This window comes from Gallinula chloropus, assembly GCF_964237585.1.
Source record: "Gallinula chloropus genome assembly, chromosome: 12".
Lineage (NCBI taxonomy): Eukaryota > Metazoa > Chordata > Aves > Gruiformes > Rallidae > Gallinula > Gallinula chloropus.
The window spans coordinates 15386511-15410350 of record NC_140097.1 but is presented as its reverse complement, the minus strand read 5'-3'; the positions used below and the strand labels follow the sequence as shown (position 1 = coordinate 15410350).

Below are 23840 nucleotides of genomic sequence, written 5' to 3'. Positions count from 1 at the left end.
GAAAATAGCTTATCTGCCCTAAGAGCATCTCATCAGCCTTTTGAAAGTTAAGGACTAACCAAACTAGCAAGTGAAGTCATACTACTAACCATGCTACAGTGAAGTAAGCATATTGTTTTCTATCTCCTTGAACAAATGATTAACTGTAAAAATAGTTGTTCAGCTCAATCTGCCAACTGAGATATCCTATCCAAAGTCTATGCACTTAAGTAACGTGGTCTGGGATTCTTTCCTCCTTTTTTAAAATCTTCTACTTCAGTTGGCCCTAAAGGTGATTTTCAGAAGTTGCTATACCACAGTAGGTGGAACTTTGAGAACTATTTGTTGTTATTTCACAGTGATATGAGCTTGGGAAAGATCCTTTTATGTCTCCTAAGGTTTGTTTTTGTAAGCTGGGAAACTGAACAAAGTGACTGATGCTGAATGAGGTTTCCAGTGTTTCCTAGTAGACAGCACGAAAGATTTGCTTTGACCTTTTAGGGGATTTCAGTCAGAGTTTTCTAATTGTTTCCCCAGATCTGTATTTAGGGAAGTAATAATTCCCTAGATAGTATGGTACTGTTACTCCCCTTTTTCATACAAAGGCTCTAATCACTTCATTTCTTTCTTTGCATGCATTCATTCATAAAAGATAGCATAGACTGATGACTCTATTCCACGCATTCCTTTAGCATAGACTGATGACTCTATTCCACGCATTCCTTTCCCTTCTTCAAACAGTCCAAACAGCATTTAATTTTTGGAGCTTCATGGTCATAAATTATTATTAAAAGGAGTCCCAAGTATAATAAAATTATTACACAGTTTTATTTTGAAGAACATTTTGCATTTGTTTTAATACAAAATGATGTAGGTCAAGAAATAATTTACAAACCTTTAAGTTCTTACCCTGGCATTTGAAATAAGAATGAGAGGAAGTCCATAAGGTATTCATAGGAAACTGTCATTATGTACAAAATGTTTATTGACATGTTTTAAACATCACATTTGTAAAAATGTGAACTGGATTGCTATCTAGCATATGAAGTACAGGTAAAACCTGATAAGATAACTTGTTAGAACAAGTCATTAATATCCAGTGCTAACAAAATAGACAGTAGCTTTCAGTGTTCTTTTGATTTTCCTCCAAGGTTGTATTAGCCTCAAAGTTATTTCAGGGTTTTACTGCATTCTGAACAATATCTAAGCCCTCTCTTGATTGCATAAAAATAAATCTTTGAAATAGTACACAGAGGACAATAGAAAGGTAGAGGCAATAAAATAGGATGCTTCTTACATGAAGGTTTTTGGTTCCATGAAGAATAATGTTATCCTATTTCCTTTCTTCCCAAGCGAGAGTAAATAGTACTGAAGTAAAACATTTTCACATTTTCATTTAGCTGTGAAATATTTTTTGCCCAAGATGCTTTTTGTCGAAGTAGGGTATGTAGGTAATATACTTTGTCAAAACTGCTTCATGACCAGTAATAACCCTGGCATGTCCTTGCCAATTTTATTATTAATATTTACTTTTAGTATGGGATTAATACAAAAATAAAATCAGAATGTATATTTCAATCTAAAAAGTTAAAATAACTTTAAATCTCTTACCTTTCCAGGAGTAAGACTGTAAATAGTCAGCTGTGCATCCCTTATGCAGAGAGATTCGACTCCATTATTTTAAAAAAATCTGTTCCGTTGCCAAGTTCAAACTTGACACTTTATCCCAAAACGAGATTTACACTGAGAGGTGGCTCTATTTAAATATTTATGCTATAGATCTATGTATTCCAAGTAAAAATACTTCCATCTAGAATTCTGTGGAGAGTTACAATAATTAGGGTCCATAAATATTGCTGCAGTTCAATTACGGTACAATAATTACAAAATATAGAACATCTCTTTACAAATACAAATCATTGTATATTACAATTCATTTACAATAATTTCTACTATATAATTTTTAGCAAACTATCTTACCTAATTCTACTATAACCTGGTTGCAAGTGCATTAGTAAGAATGCAATTATTCCAGTATATTTTGCCCTTAACGTGATAGTCATAAAACAGACTATCTGAATGATATTTTCCTATGTAAACTGATGTTACATATGACAGATTATTCCTTATATAACTTTTTTCCAACAATCTCTAACCGGTAGAGCATGACAAACTGTATTTTAGAAGAGCATTAAGAAAAGAAATCAGGAGGCAAGTTTGAGAACAATGTTAGAATGGATATGCAACGGGCAGCTGATATGCTATCGAGTACTGAGGTAATGACATTAGTGGTTGTCATCACTCATCTCATGTTGCTTTTTCCCACACACAGTTTTGTGCCAGACTTATACAGACATTTTCATTGACAAAATCCTGCTCTACCATGAAGGACAGCAGCACAATTCTGAAAGACAGGCAAGATATTACACCTCAGAATCCTGCTCTAGCCCTCAAAAAACTGATTGTCACAATCTGCTTGTTTTCAAAACAACCTTATTCCTACAGAGGAACTGCAGATTCTGTGGGAAGAGACTTAACACACTGCAGCTCTGATCACATTTCGGCAACCTGGCGATAACTGATTTATTGGTTATGGCTTCCTTGAGGTGTGACATCACATGTACAAAACTTGATTGGTTATTCACTCCAGCTAGTGCCTAGCATCTTTAAACTACGAGGCACTTTTTCTGTTACTAAAATCATTTTCCTTGTTAAATACTATAAGCTCGTAATGCATATCATTTCATCAGCTAAATCTTCTTCATATCGTCCCGTTTCTGGTTCTTCATCACTGTAGCCAGGACCAAAGTCTTGAAGTTCATAATCTTGTCTGCTTAAAATGGGAAACATATCCCCATTGGTCCCATTGCTAATGTTTCCATTGAGAAGGTTACTTGCTGCACTTTCCATCTCATCAATAGTCATGTCACATGCATCAGCAATCTCGTGTTTTGTAGCTGAAACAAATTTAGGGTCCTTTGCATACCTTCCTAGGCCTTCAGATATAAGTACCTGGCAGATGGAGGGGAGAGAATGAGATACACAGTGGAATTACACAGCAGACTGGTAATAGCAATGTTTCTCATTTAGGGAAAATGCTAGAAACCCCATGTGGAATCACTGCAGGAACCCACAGCAAACTGCATGTGTAAAGAACAATCAAATCAACAATGGAATGGCTCCAAACTACACTGTATCAGTAATGTGATAATTGATAATGCATTACATCTGACTTTTCTTTTTAGAAATCTGGGAGCAATCTTTGATGAACATCAGTCATCAGGCTGATACACTAAAGACAACAGATAATGCAATTAAACAATTGCATGAAACATGGAATTCTATGTATGCTCTCAGGACTTCAGAATACATGGAAGAAAGATCTGAAGTCCCATTTGCAAACAAAATTTAACAAAGTGTGTTGTTTAGCTCATAGCAATGGAACGGAAGCGATGGAAGCAAGAACAGTACGATTCAAAAATGCTATATACTCTTTTAAGTATTTTTCAATATAAAAGGTAATTCTTAAAATTCTTTAGTACAGATACAAACCAATCCCTATCTGCATTTAGTACACGGATTCAGAGCATTCTCATTCTATTACTCGGATTACTGCAAAACTGATGATGCATTTCTACAGAAACAACAGAGAACAGGCGTGTGGATCATCTATTCCCTGCCAGCCACTGTGGAAGGACACTTCTTCACAAGCAATCCTCATCTAGAAAACATAAAATTTAAAATCTCTCCACACTAATGTTAAGATGTGGATTCAGTAAAAATCCTTTATTGCTTGACAGCTACAAATAAGTTCTCCCATCTTTACACAAAACCAGTTTGGGGCTTTGAAACTGAAAATACCACATTTTCAGAGAGGTAACATGGGCTGATTAATATGCTTTTTAAAGTTAACACAAAAACTAAACAGATGCTCTTGGCTACTTCAGAGGTTTCTGTTAATACTTACCGCTTCTACTAAACTGTCTGCACTCCTCTGTTTGTCGCTGTGTTTATGCCTAAAGTCATTAGGTACAGTTAAGTTGGCTGGTGTAAATGTTCGGTAGGAAATATCAGTGTCGTCTGTGTACCAGGAGCTCCTATGCAAAGAAGGCAGGCTACCATTCATATGCTCTGTAGATTCAGCCCTATCGACCTGGATCAGAGGTGTGTAGTATGGAGTACGGTCCCTGTTGGGAGGGGTTGCAGGTGGGGTAGCCCAGGAACGCGTTGATCGACTTGGTGAATGTTTATGAGCTTTGCTGGAATCCAGACCTGCAACAGCCATGACCTGGTAAGGGGAAGAATTACACAAGTTAGTGATTTCAAATGCTCAGTCATACTCATTTCAGCAGTTAGTTCAAACCAATTGTTCAGGCAGCAGCTATGCAATGTTAGCACTTTCTGATGTTTTATAGTCACGTAAAAGAGGAACAGGACTGAATGACAGGACAAAATGGTATTTTCCATCATTACTCAGATCACAAAATCTTGGTATTAGTGCTGCAATGAAAACAGAGTGTAGAAACATTCCCTCTGTCCTGTAGGGACCGGATAGGCAGCTGTCCGCATTTTCCAAGCATTCTGGGATGATGTTGTAGGCAACAGAAACTGTCTTCAGGGCCATCTCCGAGCTGGATGTCGAGCTTCAGAAGATAGGTGTATTATATTTGCAGTTTCCCCCAAAGGGAGCTGAGTAACTGCCTAGGCAAAGATGACTAGACAGTTGCAGTATTATGCAGTGCTGGTCAGAATTCCTTCCTTAGGGCATCTTGACTCTGTGGACAACTGAAGAGTCATGGGACAAACTTTGAGAAGGCCTGTGCCTAGCAACTACAAGCCTGTACTTGGTCTAGAAGCCCTGCACAGGCAAACTACATAATACACTAGTACTGTTTCAAACAACAATGAAAGTTGAAAGTACAAAATAGAAGCTGGAAAGATGTAATTCATTACCAGGTAAATAAGATTTGATGTTTACCTGCTGTTGCATTAGATGAAGTGGTAAAGCAGTGCGATGGTGGAAGTTAGGAGAGAGTGGTATGTCATCTTGACTACCTTGTCGGCGGAGGCATTCGAAGTTAAAGGAAGATCGTCTGTTTGCTATGGGGAAACCATAATTCATTAGGAAAATTAAATGCTTTTCCTCATAGTCTACATGAAATGTAAAAATACACACTTGACTCATGTTAACAATTCCTGATGTTTATTCTCACACTTAGGGCAATGATAAGCCATGGTCTCTGCTGCTGTGTATGCTGTTATTATTCATGTAAATGCTGGAAATGAAAAATTTGAAACAAACTGGACATATAAGCTGGATGGAGTGAAATGTTTCAGCTGTTCTTGGTGAAAGCCTGCAGAACAATGGGAAGCAGCACATGGGTATTGTTCCTCTGTGTTGCCTTCACTGTGAAGAAAGCCTGGATGCTGAACAGCAGCTGGAATCCAGAGACATCCTCACAGCTGTGAGTGTCCTAGTGGAAAACAGGGTAGAGCCTGACAGTACAAAGCAGTGAGAGAAAATGGCTCTCCTGAAACTTAGTGAAACCACTCTTAGTATTTTTCTTCACCAACACCAAGAATTTCGTGAACCGAATTGAAGAGCCAAGTGCCAGAGATTTAGGACTGTTTTCCTCATAGTTACCACCAGACATCTAAGGCTGGATACTAACAACCCAGGTTCCTTAAAGAGCCACTGGACCAAAGTAGGCACCTCCAGGATGTGATTCAGTCCACTAATGCAAACTTAGTGTCTCTCCATCCTCTCTATGGTAAATGAAATTACAGGAACGTAGGCTTTAGTTCATGATTCTAACAAATCCTAAATGTTCCAATACCAAAATGAATTGAAAGCAAATCAAAAAGTCCCTTCATCCAAAACAAGGCACTTTGCCCATGTTTTTTTCCCAGGAAAGAGTCTGAAAAAACATCTTAATTATTTCTTGGTATGTTGCTGGAAGTTGCTCAAATACTGTAGTGATGAGTTTGGTATAAAAACCTCCAGGCTTGCCACAGCTCAGTACTAGCTGCAGTACTCCATAACTGTATGTTGCATTAACTTGGACTGAATCCATATGCTAGCAGAACTTGCTTTGTGCAATGTTGCAGATTTGGTTTGGTTCCCATCCCCTTTTCTTCTTTTTCCTTTCTTTACCTTGGATCATCAGGACTTCCTACCCAGACCAAACAATCTGTGCTCTAGTTAAAATCATAGCTTCAAGCTTCTTTTAAAAAATCTGCTGAGATACTCTTGTGACAGTATACTGGTGTAAACCAAATTAACTTTATGCAACTTAGATCAGAACTAGGTCCCCTTAATCTTATCTAGTGCATTTATTTAGTCTCTTGTATGAGACATACAAAGTGTAAGCTTCCTCTACCAAACTGTCTGCTTAATACTGTCATCAAAACTTTCTGATTAAGTTAAATGAATCATAAAGGCTGCAGTCACAGGTAGCCTCCAACGCCCCCCCCAACACTTCCATGGGAAGATCCAAGAGGATTTTTAGAAGGTTTCTCTCCTGAAATGTATGGAGTGGATATACAAAGCACCCTTCTACTTATTTTGTCTTTAAATTCCCCTGCTATCAGAAAAGCTTGTAGAAGCTTGACAATCCCCTTTGTCACATGTCTTTTCTTTCTCCTACTGGAAGCAGCTTCCTGTATAGTTCACTATCACTCATCTAAGTTATTTACCCTATATAATGCAAGACTGATATTCTTTCTGCTTTTTCCATCTGTGCCCCTTAAGATCAGAAAGCCAAACAGCAGACAGCATTACTAGTCTGTCATAACGCGATGAATTCCAGTACTGATAGTACAGAATGTTTCCGTCATTATGTAATACACTTTACTGCTGCACTTTACTACAGCTCTCTGTAGCTTTAAACAGTCTGAGACTAACTCAGACACTGTATAATGATTCCACTACTCTTGTGTCAGAAGCATTTTAATTTTTAAGACCTATATCTGCATGTTCTTTAAGGTGTCCTTTATGTCCTAGGGAGCCTGCTTTGGCAGGGGGGTTGGACCCGATGATCTCTTGAGGTCCCTTCCAACCCCTACAATTCTATGATTCTATTCTAATTCTATGATTCTGTGTCACACACACAGACAAATGGACTGTGACTGGCTGCCAGCATCATCAGAACAGAAGACAACTCTGGTTTTGCTAGAAAGCCAATCCACCTTAGAGCAGACAAAATATGAGCCTCTTCTAGAACTGACCCTGTATTGTGTCACCTGGATGACACTGGTCAGACAGCATCATCCACGCACATGTAACACACCTGGCTGTGCTGACCACACTATGTAAGAGTACTCTTAGGGACACTGTGGGGTTACATGGAGCTGAGTGGTGATGTCCTTCTGCACCGACAAGAAAGAGCCTTAGGAAGAAGTTTATTTCACAGTTCACAGCCCCATGTGCTTCCTTCTCTGTGAAGTGTCAGAGGTCAGAGACCAAAATCCAAGAGCTCTGAGTTTGTGCCTAGCTTCACCAGAAGACTAGCACTGCTCATCTCCGCAGTGTGACTTTAAACACAGAAAAGCAAAATTACAAGACAGAAAGCATGTGAGTTTCTAGAAACTGAAAGCAATATTGTGCTTGAAATAAGGAAAAACCAAGGGAAAGATCTAACGAGGAGAAAAATGAATATTAAGGAAACAGGTAAAAAAAAATCAGTTAATTTTATAAATTGAAGTGTTTTCTCCCTCAGAAGAAACACAGAATGTTAAGAGTTGTTCCTGAGATGGCTGAATAAAGTACCAATGTGAACCAGAAGTAAGATGCTTCGCTCAGGGTAACACTTCTATTTTTCACAAGCACTTAAGAAACTTGTATTAAAATGGTAAAGGCACTTTGAAAGTAAGAAAAAATACCACCCAAAAGCAAAGGATTATTAAGTTCACTCTTACTTCTCTTTTCCCTGAAAATTATCCTACTTCAGTCTCCAGTGTTTACTAAAACAATACAAGACAAAGGTATAAGTGGCAGTGATAATATCATCATTAAGCAGCATGTCTGTTAAGAGGCAGGGGAAGCACCAGCAAGGGAGTCACTAGAGACACCATCACACATCTGTAGGTGTGAATAAAGGGCAAACAGACTGAAATCAACATTTCAGAGCAAACTATTGCTGCATTCTACTTAGCTCTTTCTTAATTTATCAGATAAAGTTAAAACTGGCAATGAAATTGGTTATTTTTGTATTACTGGATGAGCATGGTATGAGATATTAGAAAGGCTGACTTGTACGCTAAGGTCCATAGGTCCTCTGATCAGTCTCTCAGCTGGGATAGATACTTCTGCCACATGAAATAACCCACTAGCAACAGCAATCAATAAATGTCATGTTTGAAATCCAAGTTAAGAAGAAGCCTTTTTAAACTGGAACATGTCTGAATGCATTCAACTATTTCTACATTTGCAAGCAAATTTTTCTTCATGTACTTACGTGTTGGTGTTGGAGGTAGCAGCCGTCTCCTAGGAGATCTTTTTGTATCATAACAGATCTGTGAATCGTCTTCCTCAAAAAACCCATGAGGGTGATGGTAACCTTTTGGTCTCTCAAAATCTGAGTCATGGCAGTGATATCTACAGTGGTAATCATACATATGCCTGCATTTTAAATAGAAGAAAGAAAATTCGTTTCACTGAGTTTCTGTAAATTGATCAATTAGCTTTCTATGAGATTTGCAAAGCTGCTCCTTCTCCAGCAAGATGACCAGACACTGCATTATATAATTACACAACTCAATTTTAAAATCCAGTTTCTGTATGCAAACTGATCTGGAGATAGTGATCATAAGCTTCTGTAATAGTATAGTTACATAGTAAGTTCTCAGGTAAAATTTTTATTAAATTATATTTTCAACTCAGTTATTCTCACCACTGCAGGCCAAAATGCAGGACCTCAGTTGTACATTGCTTAACAAAGAAACAAACCCCACAAACCCCCTCTGTTCCACTCCTGCCACGTTCTCTTGTAAACCCCAGGTAACACGTGGGAGCAGAGAAACTCAGAAAACACATTTAAGCCTTTAAACTTTCTGAATACATCTCTTGTTTAAAATCAAACCTTGGAAGGGTGTTATTTGACTGTAATTATCATTTAAAAAAACTAAGTGACCTGAGAATTCCGTAAAATGTAGCTTTCACTCTTGCTTCAAACCAACAAGATGCAGATGAGGGTGCCAGTCTTGCCAGAATTCAGATGGCAAAGATAAATAGTAGAGAAGGAGAAGGAGGAGGAGAATTAACCATGCCTGGCACTTATGTCAGATAAGAGAGAAGATGGCAACAAATTTCCCTACTTTTGTGCTGGACTTGGAAATATTTTTGAGAAGCTGGTGTTGGAAGAAAGATGTACACCATCTACTCAACACCTTGCAAATGCATGTGTATGTCATAACAAGAACGTGAATTTCATGGAATTAAGAATATCATGAGATATTTGGAAAAAAGGTGCATTTAATTTTTTTTGTTTGTTGTTGTTGGGGGATTTTACTTGTTTGTTTGTTTTTAAATAGGAAGCCTTTCAGTATTACCCAGTATAGGTTGTGTTCCATGACAGCTTGATACTCAGAAAACACTGGAACAATCTCACATTTTAAAGAATAAATCAGGAACACTGGGACTTCCTCTCAAAACAGCACCCAAACATTGCCTGAACACCTGGAAACCTATTGTTTCTATACAGGAGTGGTGCCAATGCAAAGTGAAGACCTGCCCTGTTGCTGAAGCCATCACTGCCCTGAAGCCAATGGCACAGCGCTCAAGCCAACCTCCTTTGGTAATGCTCAAAGCCAAACTTGGGAGCCACTGTTTTAAAGTCAGAAAGCCCATCTCAGTCCGTTTCCAAGAAATGTGTGAAATAAAGTTGCAGGAATAAGTTTAAATTTACCAAAATGAAATCACGGCCTTTTCTTCTTAAATCTGAGATTAAACTACTGAATGCAGAGTTCACGGGAGTTACATTGCCAGCAGAGAGAAATTTCAGTAGACATCTGTTTAGTGAAGCCTTTGCAAATACGTATCTAATTTACTGAAATAGTTTCCCCAGTTGAATGAACATCCTCACCTGCTTCCTGACAACATGCTGTCATCTTCATAATATTCTTCTCCACTGAAGTATTCTTGCTCACCCAAGTAACGATCATCATTGCAATAGTCATGAACTTCACGTTCTTCACGGCAAATAGTAGGTCGACGCCCTTCCCCAGTGTCAGATCTGGAAGTAGTAATCAAATATTTACTTTTTTTTCCTATTGTATATGCTACACAAATAATTTAAATCTTTTAATTATACAAGTTCTTCTTATGCGCTTCCAAAAACAAGAAAACAAAGACGAGCATTACAAGTCTCTGGTCAGTATGTGGCATTACAGTAAATTGTGTAGAACTGCAGCTCAGAACATGACTGTTTTATCTGTTTCTTAACCATAACCTCCCTTTATTTCCTTAAGGTACAAATAGGAAAATAATTAATATGTCCTTACTCAATGAAGAAATAAATTTAAGGCATTTTTACAAAATATAAATTCAGAATACACTGAAGGAACACAGCCCTCTTCAAATGCCTGACGTTTGCCAAATAGCTAAAAAACTTGCACAGAATGTACATTTAGTGGTTCAAATAACACAACACATCCTATTTTTAAGAGTTGTCTTAGAAAATATTCAGGCATAAGACGAGGAAAGATTTTTGGGTCGCCTATACATGGAACTGTACATATTAATAGTTATTGAAGCTAAAATCAGTGTCTTTTCCCGTCTTTGTAAGTTCATTTTAAACAAGGGCTGCCTTCAGGTGTGATCTTTTGTTTGTTGAATACTGCACAAACATGCCTGGACTTTAAAAGGGCTTCAACAATTCTGAACTTAACCCGAAGTTTATCATTTTAGAACAGACGGGGTAAAACTGACCTGGAAATCATCACCTAAGTTATTCAGCATACGCATTGCCATACAGTTTATTTTGAAAATTACACTGTAGAGGAAACAAAATAGAAGAAAAAGAAAAAAGGAAACCAAGAAGAAAAACTAGTTTGTCCCCTTCAGTGATATCAACTCACCTTATGTATGTTTCATAGTAGCGGGTTCTGTCCAGGTAAAGCCATGAAAATAAGGAGAAAGATAGTTAAAATCAGGGAGCTTTGAGAAATTCATTCGCAATTACAATGTATGTGCTGTAAATAATACTTTTACTTTAAAGAAAACTACTACTTTCAAACCTTCCTAGAGTTATCTACATTTCCCATGCATCAGAGCTATATTTTAAATATATTTCAACCATCATTATGCAACAGAAACTAAGCTAAATATACAAATTAGTTTTATGTAATGTTTTCTTATAGCTTACTTATATACTTTTATTTAAAAGCAAATTCATCTTTAAAGTTTACCTCCTACTGCTTGGCCTTCTACGCTTCTCATGATCAGTTCTGGAGTAAGAATGGTACCCGTTCTCAGATCTACGCTCGTGATGTCCAAAATTTGCGTGTTTGCCATGAACGGCTTTGGACACGTTGGCATTATTGAGATTGGCATTGGTTGAGTTTGGAACTTGCTTTCCTAGTGAGTTGTGATTATGATGATTGTGGTAAACAGAATTTCCTGCCTGAGGATACATATTTTTCTCGGTGTCACTTGCAGATGGGATTGAAGGCCGCTGAACATGTAAGGGGCGGTGTGTGGTGTTGATCTGTTGGAATGAGTCTCGTCTGTCACTGCTAATGTGGTTTACATGGTTGCCAAAGAGGGCACCATTCCTCTGTTTTAGGAGAAGAAAAAGAAAAAGATTGCATGAGATACTTTAACAGAGCACATTTTTGACAGTGATAACTTACTTTGCTCTCCTACATGCATTCAGAAGTAGCAATTCAAATAAACCGTGATTTTTCTTTCTAATTTTATGACGCTTCAGATGGGATCTCCTGAAGTGAGAGAGATGCGATTGTGATGACGACAATATTTGTATCTCAGAGTCAACATTACACTGTGATCATTATTCTTTTTCCCATACAACTAAACGTGACATCCTGCTTTCTCCATGTTTTATTATACAGGAGAAGCCTAGATTCCCATACATGAACATGCACCAATTTCCAGACAAAGGGAGGTGTCTGCTTAGTGTCTGAGAACACTTGGGTGGAATTCTCTCCTGTTCTCCCAGAGCATCGGTTTGCAACAGGCGTCACTCAGACAGGATGGAGTGCCATGCAACAGCTTGCAAGCATATCTCAAGTAGGTAACATTAAGCTTCAGTGCTTTCATTCTTTCTTCTTGCAGAGGTACAAGAAAGAGTAGTAACTCTTTATCAGCCCTGACAAGTGTAATGGATGGTGAAAGAGAGAATGAAGTGCTGAGTTATGACGACATGCAGCTCTCTTTTACAGCTGACCCAGATTATGTAGCCTCCCTGTCTAGCCAGGTGTGGGTCCTGGATGACAGCAGTCTGTCTTGAAGCTCAATCTAGGGAAGACAGGAGTAATGATGGTTGGCTGAGAAATGCGTCTACTATCAGCAGCTGTGACACAATCTCCAATGCCACATCCTCCTCCTTTGCAAAGGGCAACAGCAAGTTATGGAGTTTCAGATGTAATTATTGCAGAAGCATGCTTCTGCATCTGCTACTTCTGAAATGCTTGGGAAAAATAAGTTTTCTTGCTGGCTGACAAAAAATTGTTAGCTCACTCCTGATTATAATACCAACTTTACATGTTCATCATTAGACTGAGTATCTATAGCGTAAAAGAGGAAAATTAATCTTTTTTTCTGATTGGTTCTTACTGATACCCCTCACAGGAAATTAGAAATCACATTAATGTTTAGTTGACTTTTGTGTAAATCCAGGCTTTCATTTTAAAATATGCAGCTCTATGCCTGCTGGATTTGGCTGCACAGAATTTCATTCGCTTCCTATCTACCACTGTAGAAGTTAAGACACCTCCAAGTTTAACCTTGCCATTATCAAAGTTTGAGATGACAGGGTTCCTACCTTTTCTTAGGATTTGCTTAAGAAAAAAAAGATTAATGAGAAAGAATTAGGGGCAGCAGAACCACCCTGCAGGAACTGCTTCCTAAATTTATGATGACACACAAGTGTTCTGGTAATGTCATTTTTATAAATATTAATTTAAAGTATATTTATTGATAAAATATTTTTTCTTGTTTGAGGGGGTATTATTACTACATACTCAGGGATAAACTCATTCTTTAATCTCATATTATATGATAAAACAATTCACATAGCTGTGTTCTGACATTACTTTATAAACATCTTCCTCCTCCTCTGGATTGTTTTCCTCTGGTTCATCATCTTGCAAGTCACAGGATATAGCTCGGCGTATTTCAGGGCCAATATCATGAAGTGTCCTTAGTCCTGCCTAAATCAATGACAATATCATAATACATTAGGAATGCAATTTCTTTTTTGTTCTTTAATTACAGGCACGTAAATTTATTTTAAAGGACAGTTATAAAGTGTTTGTATCCTGACACCCATAGAGGATGCATCTTCCTGTACATCTCTCTACTGTTAGTAGTAAGAGGTGATCACATCTTAATTATCACAGTGTAGACCTTGACTAAAAGACTTCTGATATTTAGGATCTCTATGGAAATAAGATTAATTTTATAATAAAGTATAAGCAATCAGCAAGAATGATAATAAAATGCATTTCAATGAGATGCATATTCCATGTTAAAAACATGTTGCAGCCTGTGTCTGCAAAGGAAACACAAGATCTTTGCTATAGCAACAGCAGTTTTAGCAGAGCTCAGATGGAAAAGAAAGCAGTGAAATAATTCCAGCCCATCTGCACCGCATTGTGATACGCAGATATTTGATTCAAAACTTTAGTTTAGGACAGAAAACCATCTAGCTACAGTAGCATGGACCTCAGCGTGTCTGGGTCCATATTCCTCTCAAGCCTGCTACCACAAGCAACCTTTCAGAAAAAGGATAATGCTGAAACAGCCATGGACAGACCTGCACATTAGAGAGGAAACAGACATCACACTCAGAGCCAAGAATATAGTTCTTTTGTATAGGTCTGACTTCAAAAAGGAGACATGTTCCCTGTTTTAACTCTGGCTTTCATCATCCGAAGCAATAAAACCAATCTTGCTCTTCCCAACTGTTCTTAATCTTTTCACATTCAGAAGAAATCAAGGTTTGTTTGTTTAGCTTTTTACTAACACTACACTTAAAGTACTCATCACGCACAGCACTCGGCTCAATTCCTGATGATGATCTGAAAGCCCAATTTATGGTTTTTCAGCATTTTTGATGCGTATGAGTGCTGACCTGCCCATCAGAGCTGTATGTCCATGACATGACATTGCATGTTACTAGCCCTGGGGTGGCATGAAGATCCACAGAGAAGTCCACGTGTTGCACAGCTCCAGAAGAAGCTGAAAGACCTTGGAGGAAACCGAATCCCATTCACACCACAGGAGCACAGGCAGATTTCAGCTCAAAACTGAAATAGTTGGATTGCTGGGCACAAAAATGACATTTATACAGCGTGGGCAATCAGAACTTGGAACAGGATGAACCATAAAGCTTTGTTTCTAACAGTGCAAATTTATTATAGGTTCCTCTTCAGGTTTCACTCATACCAGTATTCAAATTCCTGAACACAGCCCTTGACTAATCATATTAGCTACACATATTGGCAAGTACACTTTCTTCCTCAGGGATGAATTTTAGGAGTTATGCTATAATTGAACAAGCCTCTAAAAATCATTTACTAGTGAATTAATACACAACACATGTTTCATTAGTACATTGTGCTTTCTCCCATTCTGCTTATGCTAATTACATAGTCAAGACCTTAGTGAAGTTGCTAATGTCATAATTTTCTAAGGTGCTAAAGGGAAGTAAAATTAACCATTCAAAGTACAGATTTGAAGCACAAGACCAAAGGCTTCTATTAAGCAGATGCAAAGACTGTATTTGCTTAGCAGAGGATTGCTATTTTTGTTTTGGTTTTTAACCATTAGCAAGGACAGTCACTTGCATTTTACAGTTACTACCTGCTTACTTTAAAGCAAAGCAAACTGAAAAGAACAAAAACCCCAGAGCTACACTGAGACTTCAACATAAAAATAAACTGAAGTTAGTGTGAACACAGTATGAGAACTTCTAATGTAAGATAATCATGCAGAAAAATATCTGAGTAGACCTACACTACAGCAGTGAACATAAGAGACACAGCAGTCAAGTCTTGATTCTCCCATGTTACGCATCTTCTAACGCTGAAGCAGCGTGCACAGCTCTGCAACCACACAAGAGCTCTGTGCTTTCAGCCAAACCCAGACTCCCCCTTCAAGCTAAGTCTCAGAGAGTAGCAAATTAGCACTCATACTAGCTCTGGCCAGAACTACTCCTTATATTCCTGCCTGCCAAATTGTGACAAAGTCCCACAAATACACGCCCAAAAGCTGAGAAAAGCCATGTTTGGCAGCAACATATTCAATAGTAATTGAATTATTACGTTTCCATTATGTCCTTGTGAATTACTCCTCCTTTACTCAAGAGAAAGCAGACAGCTTTTCTCTCACCTTTCTTCAGTGATATTTTCATATAACAGGCTTCTTATAATCACATTTGACAGCGAAAGACTTAAGTCTGGATCACCAAATGTAAATAGTACATGCTAATGAATCTAAATTGATCAGCTTTATTCACTCACAGCCAGTATGGAAGCCACAAGTTCCACAACAAACATCTGCCTGCAGAATTAAAATATTTATCTGTTTTTTTTCCTCTAACAGAACTACTTACAATTTTGTTAAATCTATCATTAAAATGAGTATTCCCATGTACTGCCTCATTTTACCTGGTGCAATCTGAAAGTTTTCTAAGAACAATTTTTATGACAGGACAGCACCACACAGACTTGCCAGCTCATAATAGATCGCTAGATTCAGTCAATCCATCAGCTACCACAGAAGTGGGGCTGATGTAAAAATGCAGGAATAACTACTTAGGTGTCAGTTGGAAAATCCATCTGCCGAATGACATTAATGCCTTCTGTGAAGATCGCAGGGGTAGCCTGGACTGATACAACATTCGACTTTACCTTCAAGCACTTCAGAACCAAATCAAGGTCTCTTGAATAAAAGAACGCAGGGAAACATCAAACCAACTTCCTCCACACCTCTTCACTGGTTTACCGGTAAGAAGGGTCCTTGTGATACACATTTCACTATACAATGTTGCCCATTTTATTCTACCCACTAAGAACCCAAGACACTGTAAGGTGTGAGAGGGCAATGCGGGTGTACCTTGTGTGTACCTCATGTGTGATGATCTAAAAACTACTACATTTAAATTTGAAATAATTTCTTCTCTTATTAAAAAAAAAATCTGAATAGATGGGACTTTGCAAAAAGAGAGCCTGGACAGTGATTTGTCTACATTTGCCAGAGTTACGCTTCTTTCTTTTCCCTGCAACTGCTTAAGTTCTTAGGAGGCAATCAGTAGACCTTTACAAGAGCTCTTCTTCCTATTATATAGAATGATTCAAAACTTGCCATACTCCTGTAGCATCATGCTCTAATGACTTTATTAAGAAAAAAAAAGTCAAATTTGAGTCTTACACAGAAATTGCTTCCTCACAGTCTTTCAGCACAGTTTATCAGAGCTGCAGAGGAAAGGAAATCAAACTAAATCCTCCTTGCTTTCCCCAAACAGAACAAGTAGACATTAAAGACTGATAGAAGAACTTTGATAACATTTCTTTGATAACTACAGAGGGTCACACTCTCTCTAGTCTCTCTTAGTATCAGTATTTTTTTATAGGAGATTCTTAATTCCTTGAGATTTTCTCACAATCAGAGAAGTCTCACCTTAAAGGAAGTTTCAAGGTTATTTTATGCTATTTCAACAGTAATGCATACCTTTAATTTTTTTTTACCCTAAGTAAGTAAAAATGTCAATAATAAATATTGATTAATTTCCGATTTTTTTGAGGACCTAAATACAATTCACATTATTCCAAGGAGCACAGAACCAGTTCTAACACAATATGAACATCTCACACACATCTCAGCTCACCAGACTGAAAACCTGCCTGGTTCGCAAGGCTGTTGAATCTGTCAGGCAGATCACATTTCTAAGAAAGTGTGTATACTACAGAACACAAAACTTTTCTGTTGATGTTCAACTTTCTATCACTGAGTATTCCTATTTGCTATACATAAATATCTTTTCCTAATGTACCTGTAACTGGAAAAAACTCCTCGCACGGGTGTGAATTTATATGCATTTACCCCATACCTTTCAGCAAATTTTGTTTTCATCAAAGATACTGGAAGATGAAAGGGTCTAACAGAACAAATAAAACACACGAGACATGATTAGGCACCGGTTCTATAGGGATTAGATTTGATCAAAACTGCATCATTGAATGATTTGTGCTGGTCTAGAAGAGGACATCTGTTGTTCCCAGTCACGCTTTCCTGTACTGTTGTTGCTTCTTTGAAGTAGAACAAGAAAACAGAGTAATGCTGCTGTGTTTGATTGCCTCTAATTCTGTTTGAGAGATTTCACTAGAAGTTTGCAGAAGCAGCTGTTTCTTATCCAGACACTTTCTCTCCAAAATTTAATTTCTGATCCCTTCCTTGCTTTATTTTTTTCCTTGTAGGCATGAGAAAGATGAGATCTATCAGTCCAGTGGTTAGTGAGCAAAGCAGTGACATACAGGGCACTGAGCTACATAATTACATAATAAACTCAAGGATGTCTTTAAATAGACTTTCCTGTAAATGCAGAAAATGACTTTGAATAAACATGACAATTCCAAGCAGCCCTACTTTATGAGGCATAATAGCACCTGTAATGTTTTCAAGATGGCACAAAGCACTAATACACCAGTGCTGCGTCTTAAGTAAGATCTCCAGAGACAATTAATAGTGCCCCTGTCTGACACAAGATTGAGATGACACACATGTGCTTTAAAATGCTGAAATAATAGTACTGTAGGAGTCCCTCTGTGAGAAAAAATGTCATATGACTAATAACTGCATTTCTGAATCGGTCATTTAGAGAGAGATAAGCTTGAAAATGCTTGGAAAGCCCTTCACGCCAAAACATCAGAACCTTTAAAAGTTAAACATGAAAAGATTAAACAGTTAAATTAAAAAAAAACCCACTTTTAACAAATGCCAAATAGATTTTAAATCAGTGTTCCATATCTATAGCATGCATAAAACAGTAACACCATTTTAGATAAATGTTTTATATCAAATCTGTGTGTAACACAAGGAGCCAGAGTAATGACTTAAGAAAAAAACATTTAGATGTTTATAAAAACTGGAAAAAAAAAAAAGATATTTTTCCCTATACCTAAACTCAGCCCACATCCATTTTAAGGTGTGGTACAACCTACACAGACATGGAATTTAACTTTTGTTTAAGAAGTGCAAACACAATACTCCTATTGAAATAATGACTATCACCTGCACTATTTCTAGTCACATAAAATACACAATGCTCCCTCTTTTAAGGCACCTTGTAATAACAGGTAATGGAAGCTTTGCTCCATGGATTTGAGAAGAATAATTCATATTTAAGTATGTTGCTATATAAACTCAATGGAACTGAAACAAAGCATAAAGTGAATTAAAAATAATTCAGTCTTCAGAATACTGAAAGCCTCTGGCTCTGAAAATGTTCATATAAACCATCACATTTGTAGATAATGAACATGTTTTTACTACCAGCTTATTTTAGAGTAACGAAAACAGAACAGAACAAAAAACCCCCCAGAGCTACACTGACACTTCCACATAAACTGAAGTTAGTGTGAACAGAGTACAGTGCAAGAGCTACTGACATAAGGAGATAAACATGCAGAAAAATAGCTGAGTAGACCTACGCTATAGCAGTGAACGTAAGAGACACAGCAGTCAAGTCTCGATTCCCCCGTGTTACACATCTTCTAACGCTGAAGCGGCGTGCACAGCTCTGCAACCACAGCAGAGCTCTGTGCTTTCACCCAAACCCAGACCCCTTCAAGCTAAGCCTTTCTGTGAACATCAACAGACAAGTACAATTACGCTGAACCTGAGCAACGTTTTAACCCCTCAGCTGATGCCTACCAGAGGGTTTTTTCTTTTCCTCTTTACTGCAGGGTTGGTATTACTTATAAAATTTGTAGAGAGAAAAAAACATGTAGTTGGATCTGGAACATGTTCCTAAAAAAATTAACTTCAGCTCAGTAAATCAATGCTTTTGTTTATTTGTGATGTGAAGGAAAACATCTTTTAACTTTTATTGGCATGCATCTACAGAGAGGGCTACATGTAAATAAATATGAAATAGAGATGCAAATATTATATAGTTTGCAGTATTTCCCCTAGGAAGATTAGTATGGCATTAATTCATTGATACTAAGCACCAGATGAAAGTAATTAGCCTTATTCATGCTTCACTTAACATTCATTTTATTAGCAATGTGACTACTGTTTGGCTCAATAGAATTTTCCATCACTACAAAAATCCTCTACATACTCCTACAGATGTGATTTTGTCCTGATTTTACCCAGAGGAGTATATTTGTTCTCACTGCTTAAGTATCACTCAACAGCATAAGAAAGGCATTGTAAGCCTTGACTACTTTTTTCCTCATGTTTTAAGAGCCTATGTCACACCACAAAAGTGACAGTAGATGGCTAACATGAACTGGTCACCTGTCATCTCAGAACCACTTGCTTTTCTTCCCTTCCTAAGGAGTGAAATACCCTGGGTCTGCAGAATAAATTATTCTAACAAACATGGCATTTTGACTTTGAATTTGACTTGCTGTAGCTCCCAATTTTATATGCTTGGCTGAAAGCTCCTAAGTCCAGTCTTTTTCCCAACCACAGGTTTCAGGTTTCTTTGAAATGGCATTTCCACTTGTTTGTTAAATCAAGTTTAGCTACTACTGATTCAGTAGAAAAACAAAAGTAGATGAGAGGAAAATGGGGAGAAAGAATGAAGTAATGTTCCCATCTACCAGCCTGGCTCAGGTCATTGCCACAAAAGTGTTGTTTCAATCACCAAAAAACAAATTGCCATGCCTCAAATCCCATAAGCCTTTGTAGATTCCTAGCAGACATTCAATGGTCATTTTTTTTTCTGAAATTGAAAGATATCTGTGTAAAGACAGAAGATTTATTTGTTTCCAATTTAATTTTGCCCTCTATCTGTTACTGAACAGGAAGTGCAATCTGGTAACTAACAACAAAGCACACTCACATTTGGAAACTCAGTGCTTGTTTCTATATTGGGATGTGTACATCTTCAAACACACAAGGGGAACTCCACAGTGCTGTGTCTTAAAACTGACTTTGATCCCCTTATGCTCAAATGCTTCTGAAATGAAGACGTCTACAAAGTCCTGCCTAAAAATTCAGTGTCTTTCACTTCCCTCTCAACTGCTCCCAGGGTTTTTTATTTCTTCCATTCCCGATGATTTTCCCTTCTCTCATGATAAGCAAAGGCAGTTTATCCTGTCCTGGCAAGCCATGTGCTCACAGATCAGCAGCAGGAATCGCGATGAATTGCTCTGTTGCATCTCACACTTACAGTGACTTAGAACAGAACTTGTGTCAGAGCTGCCAGCAGAGACACTCTTAGGGAATAGGAATGAAACAAATTACCTACTTAAGACAACAAAGACCATTCTGTGAGATCAAAGGACAAACCAGCAGGATTTTTAACGAAGAAACCAGCATCTGAATCAGGTTAACAGATTCCTCCCCCCATACAAAGTGATTTTCACAACATATTCCTTAACGTGCATCAGAATAAAAAGCTATCAGAATCAGTAAATAGTTTTAGAGCTTGTAGGAATCTACCCAGCATTAACTGAAACTCAGAAAGTCCCAATCCAATAAAAATGGTGCAGTGTATGATGTCTGGAATTATTTGAGGACAGCCTTCCATTAGCCAGTTTTGAAGCTGATAATACAAGGGGTATCATCAGACAGAAACGTTCAGTATATACTCTTTAGATCACATATACTCTATGGACTGCTTCTGGCAGGCCTTTTGAGACACAGATGGCCAAACCTATTGTCCTGGTTTCCATTTGACAGCTTGTTTTAGGAGGCAGAAAGAAGTCTATGACATTAATGCAGTTTGCTAATATCATTTCCTATAAAAGAAATTGATTAATGTGAATTTCAAAATTTGCAACTATTAAAAATACCAATAGGAAGGGTTTTCACCAGTAATCAAAATTAGGAAAAAAAAGAACAAAGAGAAATAAGTTAAAAATGATGCTATATAAAAACATCTTTAATGTAAGGTAATGTGTATTAGGAAGTTTTCAGATAACTGGCTTAGAGCATTGTAGGAACATCAGAAATTTAACAGTGAAAGCAAAACAAAGAACAAAAAAGATAGCTCAGAACTTCATTCATATAATTTTAATATCAGCAACTCCAGATTGTGATGTACCAACCAGACTTGCTATGAAATTTTGTCACTGTTGCTACTGTTTGAGTAATCCACAGACAGTAACTTTTTGCACTTACCTTGTTCTAGACAGAATAGCAGGACTACGCTTTAGTTTTCTGACGAACAAGGGTCAAAATGTCCCAGCTAAATAAAATCCTTGCAGCACTGCACAATCATGAAAATTCATCTACCTGCTATTCCAAGTAAGCTCACAAAACAGTTAGTTAAAGATGTAAAAACAAAATCACCTGCAGAGCAATGGTGGTATTCTTCGCAGGATATTTCCCCACCAGTCCTTGTTCTTTGCGTTTCTTGAATTTCCTAAAGTAGTCCTGTATCAGGAAGGTGGCATAGAACTTCCCCACGGTTACCTCATCATCTAAATGAACAGACCAGACAGATCTCTCCCAAGTCAGCACATTTATCAATAGCCTGTACACTCACATCTGATTTGGGGGGAAAAATGTGATGGGTGCAATAGGTACTATGCTTTCAGCTTACAACAATGGAACCTGTAACTAGCTTAAAAGCAATGTTTCAGCAAGCAGTTTAGGCTCAGTCAGTTAAGTGAACTCATCTTTAATGAAGAACAAAATACAATACTTAACCAAGTCTCATGTAATTCCAAGTAAGTTTGTGTAAGTTTCTAACAAAACCACAAACATGTTTGTGTATGCAGAGAAGCTGAAAAGATTTGCTTCAGTTACTTGGAATAAATGGATCAAAACAAAAGCTACGACACACATACGTTTGAGTTGGTGACTACTAAAAAAACAAAGGTCCTACTTACATCATCTTTTTTTTCATACCCCAAACTGAATCTAATTGCTTAAGGATATTGATATCAGTCAACCAACGTTATGAGTGTCAAGCCCTCACTGTAACACCTGAGCATCTTCCAGCTTGAATTTCACGTGTCCCAGATGCTCGTATGTTGGGCTTTATCTTCTGCTATCTTACTGTCACCCAACAGATTCTAGACTCTCACAGAGGAAATCTCATAGAAGTTACAATTTCCCATATTTTCTATAAGACTTTTGCTTAAGGGAAGCTGTGGTCCTCAGCCACCTTCTAAATAGGTGATGATAAAAGTAAAAATGAAACAACATATGGTGCTTTCCCACATTATTGCATTATCAGCTCTGCACTGCTGCTGCAAATTAAAAGACCTTCTATCAGTTAACGTAATACAAACGATAGGCAAACAGCAACTGCAGTAAAATCTTGCATTTTTACAGAGTCACTGTTGTGAACAAAATCCCATTTTCAAAGTGTTCAACATTCAAAGGCGGGTATCCTACCAGGGTATTGAAACTGCCTGATTCACTGCAGGTATGTACCTGTTTTATGAGTCCCACTGAATCATTCAGCTGTGCAAGTTTGATCCTGTGAGAAGTAACGCTTGCCAGAAAACTAGGAACAGTTTTCTATTCAAAAACATTGCTTTTGTTCCCCCCAGAGTTACCTGGCACCAAGCTGGCTATTTCCCTTTCTGCTGTGTTGCCTAATCTCTCGACTTTTTTTTCAGTACCTTGAGATGGCTGTTTGTGACAGGGTTGCTAGTTGGTCACTGCCATACATAAAGGAGAGCTGGTGTGTTTTAGGCATTGAAATTCTCTCCACTGTCAGGACCCAGATCCTGATGGACAGTAGGTTCCTGTCATTCCAGCTGCCATTGCTGGACAGACAGGGGCTTAATGCACCTCAGGATGTGGGTGACTCTGTACAGTTGTGACTTGAATAAACATGGAAAATCTAACATGCCCAGACACATTTTCACACATCTCTGTTGGAAAGCATGGATTTTTTTTTCAGTTTTATGTAATTTGTTTTTCTCCATATTTTAATTCTCTAATGGAGCTTTGATAGATGAGTGTGGTTTTGTTTTGTGATGGTTGGTGTTTTTACATACAAACACATTCTGCTAAACAAAATTTTCCCCTAATTGATTGTCAAACAAATTCTGTAATTGATGGTCATACACTGTAACATCACACGTTAACATTTGATTAAAAATGTGCTTCTGTCTTTGTTTTTACCTGTAATACAAAAGCTTTCGCTAATTTCAATTTAACTTTCTTCTTTCCATGACTTGCTTTCACACTGATAAAAGGACAGAGAAATCCAATCCATGTACAATACTGTTTAAACTAACTTTTACCTCTGTGACAAAATTTGTCTGAAAATGAATCCTCTGTCATTCAAAATAATCACTTCACTATAATGTCTGAAAGGGGCAGTATGCACATGGAAAAGTACAGCAGGCTTCAACTTCAGTAAAAACATCCCAGGGATGTATTCTCCCAGCACTTTATTTGTCTTCAATTGAATCAAAGCAAAACTAATTAGAATAATCACTTTAGAATATCTTGATGGAAGACCAGTCTGCTGCAGGAAACA

At 37.7% G+C, this 23840-nt stretch overlaps 1 protein-coding gene across 2 annotated transcripts in view; it reads right to left on the bottom strand.

Moving 5' to 3' along the window:
- Positions 1 to 2697: 2697 nt before the first annotated feature.
- Positions 2698 to 23840, bottom strand: part of CACNA1D (calcium voltage-gated channel subunit alpha1 D) — a gene marked incomplete at both ends in the record, with an annotated part of 175702 nt that continues 154559 nt past the window's right edge. For both annotated transcript variants that reach the window (XM_084269485.1, XM_084269484.1), the window contains 9 exons: positions 2698 to 2991; positions 3947 to 4267; positions 4958 to 5079; positions 8436 to 8599; positions 10062 to 10211; positions 11056 to 11082; positions 11386 to 11753; positions 13252 to 13368; positions 21689 to 21819. In XM_084269485.1, the coding sequence (XP_084125611.1) occupies positions 2698 to 2991; positions 3947 to 4267; positions 4958 to 5079; positions 8436 to 8599; positions 10062 to 10211; positions 11056 to 11082; positions 11386 to 11753; positions 13252 to 13368; positions 21689 to 21819 (1694 nt within the window). The remainder of the gene's footprint in view (positions 2992 to 3946; positions 4268 to 4957; positions 5080 to 8435; positions 8600 to 10061; positions 10212 to 11055; positions 11083 to 11385; positions 11754 to 13251; positions 13369 to 21688; positions 21820 to 23840) is intronic.